Genomic DNA, 16,207 nt, shown 5'->3' on the forward strand with positions numbered 1-16,207 from the left:
GTTTGTCAGTTCAAATATTTTCGTCATGCACTTTTACTTTTTTCACCCTAAAACATAGAGTTTAGAGTTGACATTATTTGTAGGTTATTGTGTTCTTATTTTACTGGTCAGGCTGTTTTTAGTGCAAAAAAAAAAAAATTATATATATATATATATATATATATATATATATAAAATTTGGAAAATATTTACATTTGCAAACTGTCCTTTCACAAAAAAAGCTGTGAATGACCAGTTATATTCTAGATATAGTTATGATGGAGAGGTCAGTGGGCCGGATGCATGCAGCCAATCAAAAAACCCTTCGTATGTGGGATGGTGTTCACATTATGGTTAAAGAAGGAGTGCAACATAATTGTCAATGGCTATACCGATCAATTATCTGTTTATATCTGTAAATTATATTCATTTTCATCTATATGCTTGTATTTGTTTTTATTAGTGGTTTTTGCATTTTGAGATCCAGGTTGGGTTGGTATGGGGGTCACCATCGGTTCGGGGGGGGGGGGGGGGGGGGGGGGGGGTTACACTTTGTGTCACAAAATCTTGTATCATAAAATGTGAATTTCTTTTTTTTTTTGTATTGTACTTTTGGAGATGCTCAATGAAAATAAATTTTAAAAAATTGATAAAAAAAAAAAAGCTGTGAATAACCTGAAAAAAATGAAATTTCATGAGAAAAATAAGTGCAATTTTAACAATATTACGCCTCAACTTATCATTTATACATATGAATTACACACATTGTTACGCAAGCCTTTAGTAACAGGCAGAATATTGTCAAAAATGTGACATTATTTCAAGGTTATGTTTTTATTTTACTGGTCTGGCTGACTTTAGATCATATTGGGTTGAACATTGCCCTGAACTAGAATGATTTTAACAGCCCTGGTTTATAAAGTATCAGTATGATGTAGGCTTCAAACACTTCTTCTTAATTGATTTCTGTAAAAGTTGTGGTTCGATGGTGAGGAGAGCAACGATTGAAAACCCAACAAAAAACAGACCGATCGGTACAAATAGAAGGATGTACCAAAGTAAAGACTCCCCTCCCTCCTCCAAACACCAGAATGAGTGGAAGTGCTCGACTCGGTGCGTTGTCTGCAGCAGATCTTGACATTCAATGTCTGACTTTCCGACTATATTGACCGTCTTTGCTGCTTCGAATGTCCTGAACCATTCTGTTTGGCAGCAGTTGAACGGATTCCCCGTCACGAGGAGCGTCTGGAGTTTCGGGGCCAGAGCGTCGGCATGACTCGACAGTATCGTGGACAGTTTGTTGTCCCTCAAGTCGAGGCTTTTCAGGTCAATATTAAGCAGTGAATGTGGGAGGTGGTAAAGGGAGTTTCTTGAGATGTTTACAGACTTCAGACTGTGGAAATCAGAGAAGTCGAAGTCTTGTATTTGTGTGTTTGCTAAACCGAGATATTGCAAAGTTCTGCTCAGACTTTGTATCGAATGTTGGACCTTGATTCCAGGGTTGTCGGACAACTCCAAGTGTGTTAAAGACAAACCAGTGAAGGCAGAATTTGGAATTCTTTTAATGTTGCATCCTTTAAGGTAAAGCTGACGCAGGGATACGACGTCTTTCCAGTCCACACAAGCTGAAGCAGTGTCTGTACTGGACTTATCGTCCTCTGAAAAGCAAATATCAATGCTGTTGTAGCTGAGATCCACTGATCTGAGGCTTGGTAATGGTGAAAATAATCCAGAAGGAAACACCTGAAGATCATTCAGGCTAAGGTTAAGGTATGTCAGGTTCCCCAGAGTGGCCAGTGTCTCTTCATCTGCCACAATCTGGTTCAGCCTGTTGTTGCTAATGTCCAGCTCATACAAACTTCCAGAGAACTTTTCTGAGGTGAGGTTCAAGGTTTCCAGACAGTTGGTGCACAGTCGAAGTCTGGACAGGACCGGCATTTTTTGGATGAATCCTTGTGGGAAGTACTTCACCTGGTTTCCTTTCAGATCTAAAATCTCCAGAGAGGAAATGTCCCCGTGGAGACTCTCGTCCCACAGTTGAGCCGTCACGTTGGGCGCGTACTTTTTCATGTTGTAGAACACGACGGTGGAGGTCACGTTGGGGAACGTGGCGTTGTTGGCCAGGTGTTCGTAGAAGCTTACCCTGTTATGGGACAGGTAGAGGTACTGCAGGTGACTCCGGTCAGGCAAGAAAGGAAAGAACAGCAGTCTGTTGTGGGACAAGTCAAGCGTCTGGAGCTGGAAAGTGTCGTTGAGCTCTTGCCTGGATATGAACCACTCGATGGAGTTGTAGCTGGCGTTGAGCACCACCAGCTGGGTCATGTGGAAGTCTCTCAGGCAGGGCAGGTAGTTGAAGGCCAAGTTGAGGCGCTGGAGCTTCGGATTGCTGTCAAAGGCTCCGTCTATCTCAAACATGATGTTCCTCTGAAGGTCCAGTTCCTTCAGCTGATGGAGGTCGCTGAACGAGGTCTCATCCAGTCTTTGCAAGAGGTTTCCGGAAAGGTTGAGGTACTCCAGCGACGTCAGGTTCTGGAGGAGAGCAGCGGCCATTTCATCCTCAAGCTTATTCTCGGAGAGATCCAGAGCTTTTAGCCCAGGTATCTGTCTTAATGCCTGGCTGGACTCGTGGAAGCCAATGTGGAGGTTATTATTTGCTAAAGTGAGCCGCTGGAGGAGCTTTGACTCTTGGAAAGTGTTCGCTTCTATCGTCTCCAGACCATTGCAGGCGAGGTTGAGGGTTTTTAATGAAGGATAATAGAGCAGGGAGTCGCTTTTTAGTGTTTGGATGTGGTTGGAGTTGAGTTGAAGCTCCTCGATGTCGTCCGGCAGAACTGAAGGCACTGAGCGGAGCTTCCCATCGTTGCACACAGCTGTTTTCTGTATCTACAGAGAGAAGGGAAAGCAGAATGAGGGTCAAAAGTTTGGGATTTCAGATCAGTAGAGCTGTTGTGAAGCTTCCATTCTGCAATCGTAACCTTTCGTCCACCGTGACTCGGTACACTCTCCATCAGTGCTCTTTGTCATTTGATTATTTTGCAAGAATCAGAACTCAAATCACATGTCTGCTGTCACTTCTTTCCGAGTTCACATCTGCTTCCTTTAATGTAGGATCTGCTCACATTGCATTATGTTGAAAGACACGAGACACGAGAAAATACTTGAGTAAAATGTTGGTTTAACATTGAAAAACTCCAATCACTGTCTGAAAGATACGGGAAATAACATTCTCCGCTCTTTCTGCACATGTTAAAATTACAGTTTATATTCGGACTTAAAACAAACTATTTATGATGATCCCACAAATGCTCCCTCCAGACTTTTTTAGTGTCCATTCAACACCATTTGTGCTGATTTTGCCATTTTCCTGATATTTACTACAACCACTAACAGTTCAAATGTACCCGAGACTGTCGAGAAATAACAAATATTAAAGTCCCCTGACTTTTTTAATGAAAGTTATCCTTAAAAAAAAAAATCCAGGTTTAAAATACAGCCATTTGTACCTTTAACCCTTAACTTTCCATATTTCCAGATTGAGTAAGATTTATAAGATTTAAAGGTGTCAAGTTATGGAACAACTTTTCTGTTTAACTCTTAAAAGTTTTAAAACACGCTTAAAAGATGATTTAAAGGAGTGATATTTTGCTTTTTTTGAATGGAATTCTTCATTTTCCAACATTTCCCTGTGGTCTACATAAACTATAAATGCTTTGCTTGGGTCTGAATTCTTCATTAACCCTTTCATGTATGAATTATGAGAGCCTTTATCAAGATTTTTTTCTCTGAGTGTTTTTTTTATTCCACTTTAGGCATTAAAAAAACAATGAGATCGAAAGTTTTTTTATGAACCTATTTTTCGTGGAATGGCAAAAATGTCCACTCAGCTGGACACCATGTGTTTAATTTTTGAAGCAAAGAAACATGTATTTAATGATATACTGTGTGAAATATGAGATAAGAACATCTTTAATGCTGCTAATTTGATGTTTTCTCACATTTTAACATACTCTAATACTAGCGATTACTCACTTTATGAAGATAATATGCAATATGTTAACCCTTTCATGCATGAATTATGACAACCTTAATCAAGAATTTTTTCCTGAGTGTTTTTATTCCTCTTTAAGTATGACAAAAACAATGCGATTGAAATTTTTTTAATGAACCTATTTTTCATGGAGTTACAAAAACCATGAAGCAAAGAAACATGTATATCAGAAAGTGATATACTGTGTGACAACTATCAAATATAAACATTTTTATTGCAGCTAATCTGATGTTTTCTCATATTTTAACATACTCTAAAACTAGTTATTACTCACTTCATGGAGATAATATGCAAAAAAGAAAAAAAATGTGTAAGAAAACTGTTAATTATAGTCTAATAACAATTAGCAACTGATTTACACTAAAACATGTTGCTGCAGATCAGGTTTATCAAGAACAGCAAAATTACAGTAATGGTATGAATTGCAGTGTATTATATTATGGGATGGTGCATAAGCGTCCACTGTGTTGGCTGATATGGAACTAAAACAACAAAATCCACGAATATGCAAGAGAACAGCTGGAGAACAACTGTCCACTGTGGTGACCAGTATGCATGAAAGGGTTAATTACAGTCTAATAACAATAACAAGCAATTAATTTACCCTCAGACATGTTACTGCAGATGAGGTTTATCAAGGACAGCAAATTTACAGTACTGGTATGAATTGCAGTGATGATGCATGAGCATCCACTTTGTCAGCTGATATGGAACTAAAACAACAAAATCCATGAATATACAAGAGAACAGCTTTGAGTAGCTGTCCACTGTAGTGACCAGTATGCATGAAAGGGTTAATTCAACTCCACAGGTCCATCTTCAACCCTATTTCTGAGTAATGACACCAGAAAGGTGGTTTGGAGCGCTGGCCCTTTAAATGCACACGAGCCACTTCAGGCCCCGCCCCCTCCAGGTTGTTAGCTGTGCTGCTCTGTCCTGTTCAACCAACAACTGAACATTTTAGGTAATCAGCTCCAAGTTTGGACATATTTTCAGTTTTTACTACAACCACTGCTGCTGACAATCAATTATGTCGTACTCTGAGAAAAGTTCGTTAGAAGTTTTGACCTTATATGTGCAAATGTTATGATGTAATTAGTTACAGATGTAACAAATTAACCCATAAAGCCCCAGCGCTACTTTTGTAGTACTTCCCAAACTATTTTTTTCTTTATATTTAATATATCTTGAGGGATAAGTCACCATTTATTATTAAATAATCCTCTGTATTTTGCATTTTTCCAAAAATCACGTACTTTCAAATATTGAATTTGCTGATCATGTTGATGTTCATAAAAGCTCAGATTAAATTTAAGGATTACACTGGTCAACAACAAATTTATTGTTTAAGTTTTTTGAGCTGATTTAGGATCATTTTGGTGCTGAATCCAAAATAACATTAATTTTGCTCAATCAGGTCAACTTTCTGAACTATGCTACATATTGGCTTTTTAACATTTTTGCTTACATTTATGGGCATTTTCACATCAAATGATACAAAAGTCTTTCATATTTCTTGCAATAAACGAGTTCTGAAGATTTTACTTTTGCCAATTTATGATTCATGTTTTTTTTAATATTACAGGTGAATGAAATGGCTTCAACTAGAAGATCTTGCAAAAATAAGCCTGACGTATTCTGCTACATCTGCGGTGAATACACCATTGTACCTAACAGGAATCAAGTGATCAAATGATTTTTTTTTCTCTTAAAACCTATTTTGGGTGAGAACTATATAAAAAATCAACTGATAAAGTCACAAAAATGTAATCAATTTTGTGAGAAAATCACATTTTTCAAAATCAAATTAGCAAAAAAACCTGACCTGATTGAGAAAAACAGATGTTATTTTTAAATTTAGTGGTGCAAAATGGTCCTAATTCAGTTGAAAAAACCTAGACAACTTGCAAAAAACATTTTTTTGTAACCCAATGTTATTATACCAAAAAACAGAGAAAACTGAAGAAGAATGACTTTTCACTCAAATATAACTTCACTACAGTGGACAGCTATTTTACAGCTGTTCTATTCATGGATTTTGTTATTTTAGTTCCATATCTGCCAACACAATGGACGCTCATGCATCATCCCATACATTATAGTTCATATAATTACTGTGACTTTGCTCTTCTTCATAAACTTCATCTGCACTTATATGTTTGAGTGTAAATCAGTTGCTTGTTGTTATTATTAGACTGTAATTAACAGGGTTTTTTTTTAAATGAAATGATGACAAAAGTAGCACTGGGTTTTTATGGGTTAAACAAAAAAGCTTTCTTTTTTTGCATATTATCTCCATGGAGTGAGTAATGACCAGTATTAGGGTGTGTTAAAATGTGAGAAAACATCAGATTAGCTGTATTAAAAATGTTTTTATGTCATAGTTTTCACACAGTCTGTCAGTAAAGACGTTTCTTCGCTTCAAAAATTAAATGCATGGTGTCCAGCTGAATGGACGTTTTTGCATCTCCATGAAAAACAGGTTAAAAAAAAAAGTCAATCGCATTGTTATTTTAATGCCTAGAGGAACAGAAACAGTCACGAAAAAAAGATCTTTATTAAGGCTATCATAATTCATGCATGAAAGGGTTAACTGAACATAAAACTAGTGTCTGTAATGGCTGTCATTGATCCAACTCCATGGGTTTTACTGGTGAATCAGTGTTGTAGAAGGTGACGGTGTTTCCACGGTAACTACGGAGCCTCTGAACGTCCAAATGGGTCACATCTGATGACTATGAAAAGATGACAAACTGTATTTTACACCAATTATTTACATGTATTGATAGGATTAATGGATCAACAGGTATTAAACAGTTTAGTTCAGTAGATGGTTTTGGTCGATGGTGGATGTTTAGGTCTTTACGGGTTAAGGCGGAATTAAAACAAGTTGTAGAAATCCACTTGATTTTCACTGGAATGAATATAAAGATAGTTTTGCAACACCTGGAGGGTTCAAATTCAAACTGTATGAACTATTAGGGTCCAAATACACAAATAAATGAAGCAAAGGCTAATAAAAGTGGGTTTAGAGAAATATGAGCCCTTTAATTACTGCAAACTTTCTGTCTTAAATCATTGTCTATATATATATATATACATATATATATATATATATATATATATATATATATATATATATATGCAGGTATGCTAAGTTCTCTTTATTGTTAAAACCATGCATATTAACCTTATGTGTTTTGTATGTTATTTGTTTCATATAAATGTTTTTCTTCTTCTTTTCTTGAGGTGGAAGCATCAGATAAACCTTTTGAACTTCCTGTACCATGTTGGTTTTCTTTTATCTTTCTTTTTTCTTTTATCAGTGCAAACTAAACTAAACTAAACTTGAATCTTAGTGCGTATACAGGGTGGGGAAGCAAAATTTACAATATTTTGAGGCAGGGATTGAAAGACAGTGTATGACCGATTAGTTTATTGAAAGTCATTAGAATTTATTTGCCACAAGAAAATGTACATAATAGAAAATGTTTTTATTCTATGTGTCCTCCTTCTTTCTCAATAACTGCCTTCACACGCTTCCTGAAACTTGCACAAGTGTTCCTCAAATATTGGGGTGACAACTTCTCCCATTCTTCTTTAATAGTATCTTCCAGACTTTCTCGTAATAGTTTTGCTCATAGTCATTCTCTTCTTTCCATTATAAACAGTCTTTATGGACACTCCAGCCATTTTTGAAATCTCCTTTGGTGTGACGAGTGCATTCAGCAAATCACACACTCTTTGACGTTTGCTTTCCTGATTACTCATATGGGCAAAAGTTTCTGAAAAGGTATGGATAATAGTGTTAGGTATGATTATGACATCAATATATGTTTGGTTTCAAAACAACTGACGTAGTGCCTGCTGAGAAAAAACAACTAAATGTTCATTGTAAATTTTGCTTCCCCACCCTGTATAGTTTGTGCTCATTAGAATGATAATAAACCAATAACAACAAACAATAATTTGACCAAATGTAATATAAGTCAACATAAAAATAGTGTCTTCCACGCTTCATCTTACAGCCAGTTTCTTGTGTTTTTACAGAACAGAACATTTACATGTAGTAGAATATGTCCGTCTTGCTCTTAATACTGTTAATTTCTAAGATCTGCACAGTTTTATTGTATTTCAGCATTAGTTTTGTTCCTGTTTTGCATTAAGAACACTTTGTTACTATATTAATACAAGGCAAAATACAGCAATTAATAGTATTTTTTGCTGAATTTACATATATTTACATACAGTATATTGATTCCTATTCTTCATTCATGTAAAATTTCGATCCACCACTGATGTATAAAGATGAAAAATAAACAGTTAGAGAAGCAGGACACATCTACAGACCAGCAGATGAACTTAGAAATGAACAATATTTTACACTTTTCTTAATTTATCAATGAGCATGAAGGAGAATAATGTTCATTTAATAATAATAAAAAAAAATTAATTAAACTGTAAATATTGTTCACTACATATAAATCTTGTCATTTATAACATGGAAGTCTGAAAAATTTCCGCAAATAAACACCGAACAGTAAAAAAAACATGGAAAAGTAAATATTATTGACATTCTTAAAACATTTCTTAAACTTATGCATTTATCCAATATAATCCACTTAGTACATAACTCTGCTTTTCTTTTATTTATTATATTTATTCTTCTTTTGTTTTATTAATGTATCATCTTGTATATTATGTGCATATTATTGATGTTGTTGAATTATTTTATTAATGATCGAATTCTGTGACCGTGCCTTAGCATAAAATGTATTATTATTGTTATTGTTGTTATTGTTGTTATTGATTGATTGATTGATTGACTGATTGATTATCTAATTCTGTTATGGTGCCTTAGCATAAAATGTCTTTTTATTGTTATTATTATTAGTAGTAGTAGTAGAAATAATAGTAATAGTAGTAGTATTATGGATAAATTTATCCTTTACATGAGAAAACATGAATTTTCCTTAAGATCTACTCTTTCAAAAAGTGATATATATATATATGTATATATATATATATATATATATATATATATATATATATATATATATAAAATTAACTCCAAGCACTTGTATATTATTAATACATACATTTTATATACTTATTACATATACAGTAAATACATGTAGGTGCAGTTTTCCTTATTTTTTATTCTTATTTAACCACTTACCTGGTTTAGACGTACTGTGGATATATTTATAAACATAATTTACATTTTATACAGATGTGTGTTTTACTGCAGAAGAAGAGTTTATACATGGAGTTCATCTTTTATACGAACTAAGGAGTGACCTGTAAATACAGGGGTTGGACAAAATAATGGAAACACCTTCTATGATGCCACAATGTTAGGTGTTTCCATTATTTTGTCCAACCCCTGTATATCTGTCGACTGTAATCGTGTTAAAGCAGTTCAGTGATTCTAAATGTATGGTTTGTGAGTTTTCTTAGTGTTTCTCACCATCTGACACGGGCTGAGGTGTGGATGACAGGAGGCCGGCGTCAGGATTCTCCACATGGATAAGAGGCAGAGGAAGATGGGAGTGAAGGCGTGGATGGGCATCTTAACATCCTCACTGTTGGAAATGAAGGCAGACACGGTTCAGGACCAGGGTCAGGATCAGGACCAGGACCAGGATCAAAGCAGAAGGTCAGATTTAACTCACTACCACAGGGGTGTCAAACACGTGGCCCGAGGACCAAAACCAACCCGACAAAGCGTCTAATCTGGTCCATGGGAGGAGTATGGGAAATGAAACGATGACACTGAAGATACAGTTTTAACGAACAGTGATGGAGAAGGTGTTTGAGTTCAGGGGCCACATTTATTTATTTATTTGTTTGTTTGTTTGTTTGTGTGTGTGTGTGTGTGTGTGTGTGTGTGTGTGTGTGTGTGTGTGTGTGTGTGTGTGTGTGTGTGTGTGTGTGTGTGTGTGTGTGTGTGTGTATGTATGTATGTATGTATGTATGTGTGTATGTATGTATGTATGTATTTATGTATTTATTTGCTTTTTTGTTTGTTTATGTATATGTTTGTTTGTCTATGTGTGTATTTATTTGGCTTTTTACTTCTTTTTAGTTTGTTTATATATGTGTGTGTGTTTTTGTTTGTGTATGTATGTGTGTGTTTATTTATCTGTGTATGTATATGTGTAGTTATTTGTTTGCATTTGTTTGCTTATGTATGTATGTGTTTGTTTATTTGTGTATGTGTGCATTTATTTATTCATTTGCTTTTTGTTTGTTTGTTTATGTATGTGCTTGTTTGTTTGTCTATGTGTGTATTTATTTGGCTTTTTGTTTCTTTTTAGTTTGTTTATATATGTGTGTGTGTTTTTATTTGTTTATGTATGTATGTATGTGTGTGTTTATTTATCTTTGTATGTATATGTGTAGTTATTTGTTTGCATTTGTTTGCTTATGTATGTATGTGTTTGTTTATTTGTGTATGTGTGCATTTATTTATTCATTTGCTTTTTGTTTGTTTGTTTATGTATGTGTTTGTTTGTGTATGTGTGTACTTATTTGGTTATTTATTTGCTTTTAGTTTGTTTGTGTGTTTATTTGTGTATGTATGTATGTATGTATGTATGTATGTATGTATGTATGTATGTATGTATGTATGTTTATTTGTTTGTTTATTTGTGTATGTATATGTGTAGTTATTTGTTTATGTATGTATGTGTTTGTTTATGTGTGTGTTAATTTGTTTATTTATTGGTTTGTTTGTTTGTTTGTTTGTTTGTTTGTTTATGTGTGTGTGTGTATATGTATGTATGTATGTATGTATGTATTTATTTATTTTTGTTTGTTTGTTTCTTTCTTTCTTTCTTTAACATTTATTCAACCAGGTAGGTCAGTTGATAACCAGTTCTCATTTCCAATGACGACAGCAAAAACAGGCAGAAAACAAACAAAACAAAACAAGTTATGAGTTACAGTCACATAAAAAGCCATAACCAGTAAAACCAGTACATTAATAACATAATAATCTATAGATATTATTTATAGATTATTGTGTTATTATGTTATTTATTAAATAATGTCAACTCCAAACTTTTCTATGTTTTAGAGTAAAAACAGTTAAATTACATTATGAAAATATTTGCATCTACAAACTATCCTTCAAAAAATGTGAATAACATGAACAAATATGAACAACTTGAAATGTCTTAAGAAAAATAAGTGTAATTTCAACAATATTCTGCCTCAGTTTATCATTTACACATGTGCATTACATGTTACAGATCACGGTGGATCTATGAACACATAAAATATTGAATAACAGACGGAATATTGATAAAATTGCACTTATTTTTCTTTAGACATTTCAAGTTGTTCATATTTGTTCAGGTTATTCACATTTTTTTCAAAGGATAGTTTGTAAATGTCAAGATTTGCATAATTTAATGGGGTTTTTTGCAGTAAAATAAGGAGAGAAAACGTTGGAGCTGTCACTATTTATAGTTTATTATGTTATTATTTTACTGGTCTGGCCTATTTGAGATCAAACTGGGCTGAATGTGGAACCTGGAAGAAACTGAGACAGCCGTTCTAAAGGCGTCGTTATTAGAACCCGCATGGTCTCATAAGAAATAAATGGAAACGTAAGAACTAAACATGATAAGTCAGCTTTATTTACAGCTTAACCTTTTACATATAAGTCTCATTTCACTTTTTTTCTCGAATACGTGCAAAATTATATCTGAAACTAAAGACTAAATCTGACAAATGTTATAGATTGTGCTTCGGATCCTCTTTCAGTCTGTATGAGTAAACATCCTCTCTGGGTCGTATCTAACGCTGAGAGCAGCACATGGACATTTTGGTGAAATTTCCCTGATTTCACTTCAAACCACTGACTAATTCATAGCTCGGTGCGTATGTGTTTGTTCTCAGTTTGTGCATGTGAATCATATACTTGACCAGATCAGATAAAACCCTCTGTTGTTTGTTGTTGTGTTGTTTTTAATGTTTTGAACCTTTAAAGACCTAATGTTTATTAACTTCTGATCCATTAATCCTATCAATCCATGTAAATAATTGGTGTAAAATACAGTTCTTCATCTTTTCATGGTCATCAGATATGACCCATTTGGACTTTCAGAGGCTCCGTAGTTACCGTGGAAACACCGTCATCTTCTACAACGTTGATTCACCAGTGAAACCCATGGAGTTGGATCAATGACAGTCAATTAATGATAGATTTTACTGAAAAAGTCACGTTTTATTCAGTTTTTTTAGTTTCTCATATAATAACCCTCAACTTTAATCTAAGCTTTTAGGAACATCTACGTGATCAATGAATTAAATATAGGAAAACAGCTGATTTTCACTGAAAACCAGGTCATTAAACTCTTAAATTCATAGTCTGTACTAATATTATTGCACAACTGGCACTTTTAATCTGCATTTTTTTATTACATTTTGCACTGTTTTTTTACCTTTTGCATGACCTTTATTCCACTGTATACATATTTTACATTTTTACTGTCCATATTCTATATTTTTAGTCCGTTATATTTACACTGTAGCGAGTAAATGCATAAAGCAATAAAGTAATGCAATAAAGTTTGTCAAAGTCTAAGAAAAGAATGCAAAATACAAAGGATAATATTATAGTAAATGGTGATAAATCACTTAAAAAAGTTAAATAGAAAGAGGAATTCACACAAAAGTAGCACTGGGTCTTTATGGATTAAAAAAAGTCAACTTTCTCCAATTTTCTACCATTTTTCCAGGTTAAGTATTTGCTTTAACTTATCGTTAGCCACGTAGCGTAATTGCCTAAGTCATATTTTTGGCCAAATTGTGAAATCTGTAGCAGTGTTAGGAGACTGAAGTTACACAAATATCATTATTTGGCCAAAATTTGCATTTAAATGACTAAATTTAGAGGAAAAAAACATATGAGAACTGACATAAAAGTAGCACTGGGTCTTTATGGGTTAATATTAGTCTGTCTAATGCAACATCTGGGTGGTTTTAGAGCTGAAGTTGTGTGTTTCAGCGTCCTGTTGTGCTAAAATGTGAGAAAATGCTCTGCAGAAACATTGCGATAATGTTATTAATGCAAACATGAAGTGGGACTTAATGTGAATATTTGTAATGCGACATCTCGGGTGGTTTTCGAGCTGAAGTTGTGTTTTTCAGCGTCATGTTGTGTTAACATGTGAGATAATGCTCCGCAGAAACAAATTCTAATAATGTTATTTTATGCAAACACAAAGTCAATCTTTTTAATGCAATATCTCAGATGGTTTTAGAGCTGAAATTGTGTGTTTCAGCGTCATGTTGTGTTAAGATACGAAATGATGCTGTGCAGAAACGTTGCAGTAGAGTTAATTTATGAAAACACAAGTGGGATTTAAAGTTAGTATTTCTAATGTGTGTTTCAGCATCATGTTGTGTTAACATGTGAGATGACACTGCAGAAACATAGAAACATACTCTAATAATGTTAATTTATACAAACACAAAGTGGGATTTGAAGTCACTCTTTTTAATGCACCCTCTCAGGTGGTTTTTGAGCTAAAGTTGTGTGTTTCAGCATCATGTTGTGTTAAAATGTAAGATAATGGTCTGCAGAAACCTACTCTAACAACGTTAATTTATGCAAACACAGAAGTTAGTCTTTTTAATGCAACATCTGGGTGGTTTTTGAGCTGAAATTGTGTGTTTCAGCGTCCTGTTGTGCTAAAATGTGAGAAAATGCTCTGCAGAAACATTGCGATAATGTTATTAATGCAAACATGAAGTGGGACTTAATGTGAATATTTGTAATGCGACATCTCGGGTGGTTTTCGAGCTGAAGTTGTGTTTTTCAGCGTCATGTTGTGTTAACATGTGAGATAATGCTCTGCAGAAACAAATTCTAATAATGTTATTTTATGCAAACACAAAGTCAGTCTTTTTAATGCAATATGTTGGATGGTTTTAGAGCTGAAATTGTGTGTTTCAGCGCCATGTTGTGTTAAGATGCGAAATAAAGCTGTGCGGAAACATTGCAGTAGAGTTAGTTTATAAAAATACAAGTGGGATTTAAAGTTAGTATTTCTAATGTGTGTTTCAGCATCATGTTGTGTTAACATGTGATATAACGCTCTGCAGAAACATAGAAACATACTCTAATAATGTTAATTTATACAAACACAAAGTGGGATTTGAAGTCACTCTTTTTAATGCACCCTCTCAGGTGGTTTTTGAGCTAAAGTTGTGTGTTTCAGCATCATGTTGTGTTAAAATGTAGGATAACGCTCCACAGAAACATACTCTAATAATGTTAATTTATGCAAACACACAGTGGGATTTAAAGTTAGTCTTTCTAATGCAACATCTGGGTGATTTTTGAGCTAAAGTTGTGTGTTTCAGCGTCATGTTGTGTTAAAATGTAAGATAATGGTCTGCAGAAACATACTCTAACAACGTTAATTTATGCAAACACAGAAGTTAGTCTTTTTAATGCAACATCTGGGTGGTTTTTGAGCTGAAATTGTGTGTTTCAGCGTCATGTTGTGTTAACATGTGAGATAACACTCCGCAGAAACATCCTCTAATAGTGTTAATTTATGCAAACACAAAAGTTAGTCTTTCTAATGCACCCTCTCAGGTGGTTTTCGAGCTGAAGTTGTGTTTCTCAGCATCATCTCACATTGACATACGAGAAAATGCCCTACAGAAACACATTACAATAATGTTAATTTATGTGATCACAAAGTAGGATTTAAAGTTAGTCTTTCTAATGCAACTTCTTAGGTGGTTTTTGAGCTGAAGCTGTGTGTTTCAGCGTCTTGTTGTGTTAAAATGTGAGATGATGTCCTGCAGAAATATTGTGATAATGTTAATTTGTGCAAACACAAAAGTTAGTCTTTTTAATGCAACATCTGGGTGGTTTTTGAGCTGAAGCTGTGTGTTTCAGCATCATCTCGAATTAACATATGAGAAAATGCCCTACAGAAACATATTACAATAATATTAATTTCTGCGATCACAAAGTAAGATTTAAAGTTAGTCTTTCTAATGCAACATCTGGGTGGTTTTAGAGCTGAAGTTGTTGTGTTTCAGTGTCATGTTGTGTTAAAATGCAAGATAATGGTCTGCAGAAACATACTCTAATAATGTTAATTTATGCGAACACAAAAGTTAGTCTTTCTAATGCAACTTCTCAGGTGGTTTTGGAGCTGAAGTTGTGTGTTTCAGTGTCATGTTGTGTTAAAATGTGAGATAATGTCCTGCAGAAACATTGTGATAATGTTAATTTATGCAAACACAAAAGTTAGTCTTTTTAATGCAACATCTGGGTGGTTTTTGAGCTGAAGCTGTGTGTTTCAGCATCATCTCGCATTAACATACGAGAAAATGCCCTACAGAAACAAATTACAATAATGTTAATTTATGCGATCACAAAGTAGGATTTAAAGTTACTGTTTCTAATGCAACATCTGGGTGGTTTTAGAGCTGAAGTTGTGTGTTTCAGCGTCATGTTGTGTTAAAATGTGAGATAATGTCCTGCAGAAACATTGCGATAATGTTAATTTATGCAAAGACAAAATGGTATTTAAAGTTAGTCTTTGTAATGCACAATCTCAGGTGGTTTTGGAGCTGAAGTTGTGTGTTTCAGCGTCATGTTGCAGGGCTGCCTCACAGCTAGGTGCACGTACTTACTCTGGTGGTTAGGTGTGGATTTCCCAAGCCACTGACGGTTGATCCCCTGACCATATCGCTGGTTGCCTCTCAGTTGCAGAGCGCCTTCTCATGTGTGTGCGTTCGCTTTATTGGCCTCCCTCGCTCTGACTGAACAGATGCCTCTCTTTACTATTCACGGAAGCAGGCAACCAACGGAAACCGAGTCACATGGACGGGCTGCAATCAGAAAGAGGTTCTCAAGCTCAGGGCCACAGGAAGGAGAGAGCAGCTCTGAGCCAACACAGCACAAGCTTGTTTCATTTATTTATTTTTTTTTCTCTCGTCTCTTCTCTTCTTTCTTTTGACGGTGCAGTTGCTTTGACACGTACGATTGGTAGCTTCGACTGTCACCACAAAAACCTAACGAGAACACACCCTTCACACCCTCGCCCCGTTCTGATCAGCCGACCTAGGAGAGAGGAAACCGCTCAGCACACACACCCTTCCTGCCTCAGCGTTCGGCCTCTTGCACCACATACGTAGCCT

General features: G+C 34.9%; 1 protein-coding gene across 2 annotated transcripts; it reads right to left on the minus strand.

Annotated features, from left to right (window-relative positions):
• Window positions 1-648: 648 nt before the first annotated feature.
• On the minus strand, window positions 649-16,170 carry nrros (negative regulator of reactive oxygen species). 2 transcript variants are annotated; one of them, XM_030122726.1, is made up of 3 exons: window positions 15,701-16,170; window positions 9,498-9,612; window positions 649-2,862 (listed from the first exon to the last, which is right to left on the minus strand). In XM_030122726.1, exons 2-3 carry the CDS (start codon window positions 9,597-9,599, stop codon window positions 904-906), a joined length of 2,061 nt encoding a protein of 686 aa, XP_029978586.1. In that variant the 5' UTR covers window positions 9,600-9,612; window positions 15,701-16,170; the 3' UTR covers window positions 649-903. The 2 variants fall into 2 exon arrangements, with proteins under 2 accessions (XP_029978586.1, XP_029978587.1); XM_030122727.1 differs by lacking the exon at window positions 15,701-16,170 and having other exon boundaries at window positions 9,498-9,927.
• Window positions 16,171-16,207: the final 37 nt, after the last annotated feature.

Source organism: Sphaeramia orbicularis, chromosome 20, assembly GCF_902148855.1.
Source record: "Sphaeramia orbicularis chromosome 20, fSphaOr1.1, whole genome shotgun sequence".
NCBI lineage: Eukaryota > Metazoa > Chordata > Actinopteri > Kurtiformes > Apogonidae > Sphaeramia > Sphaeramia orbicularis.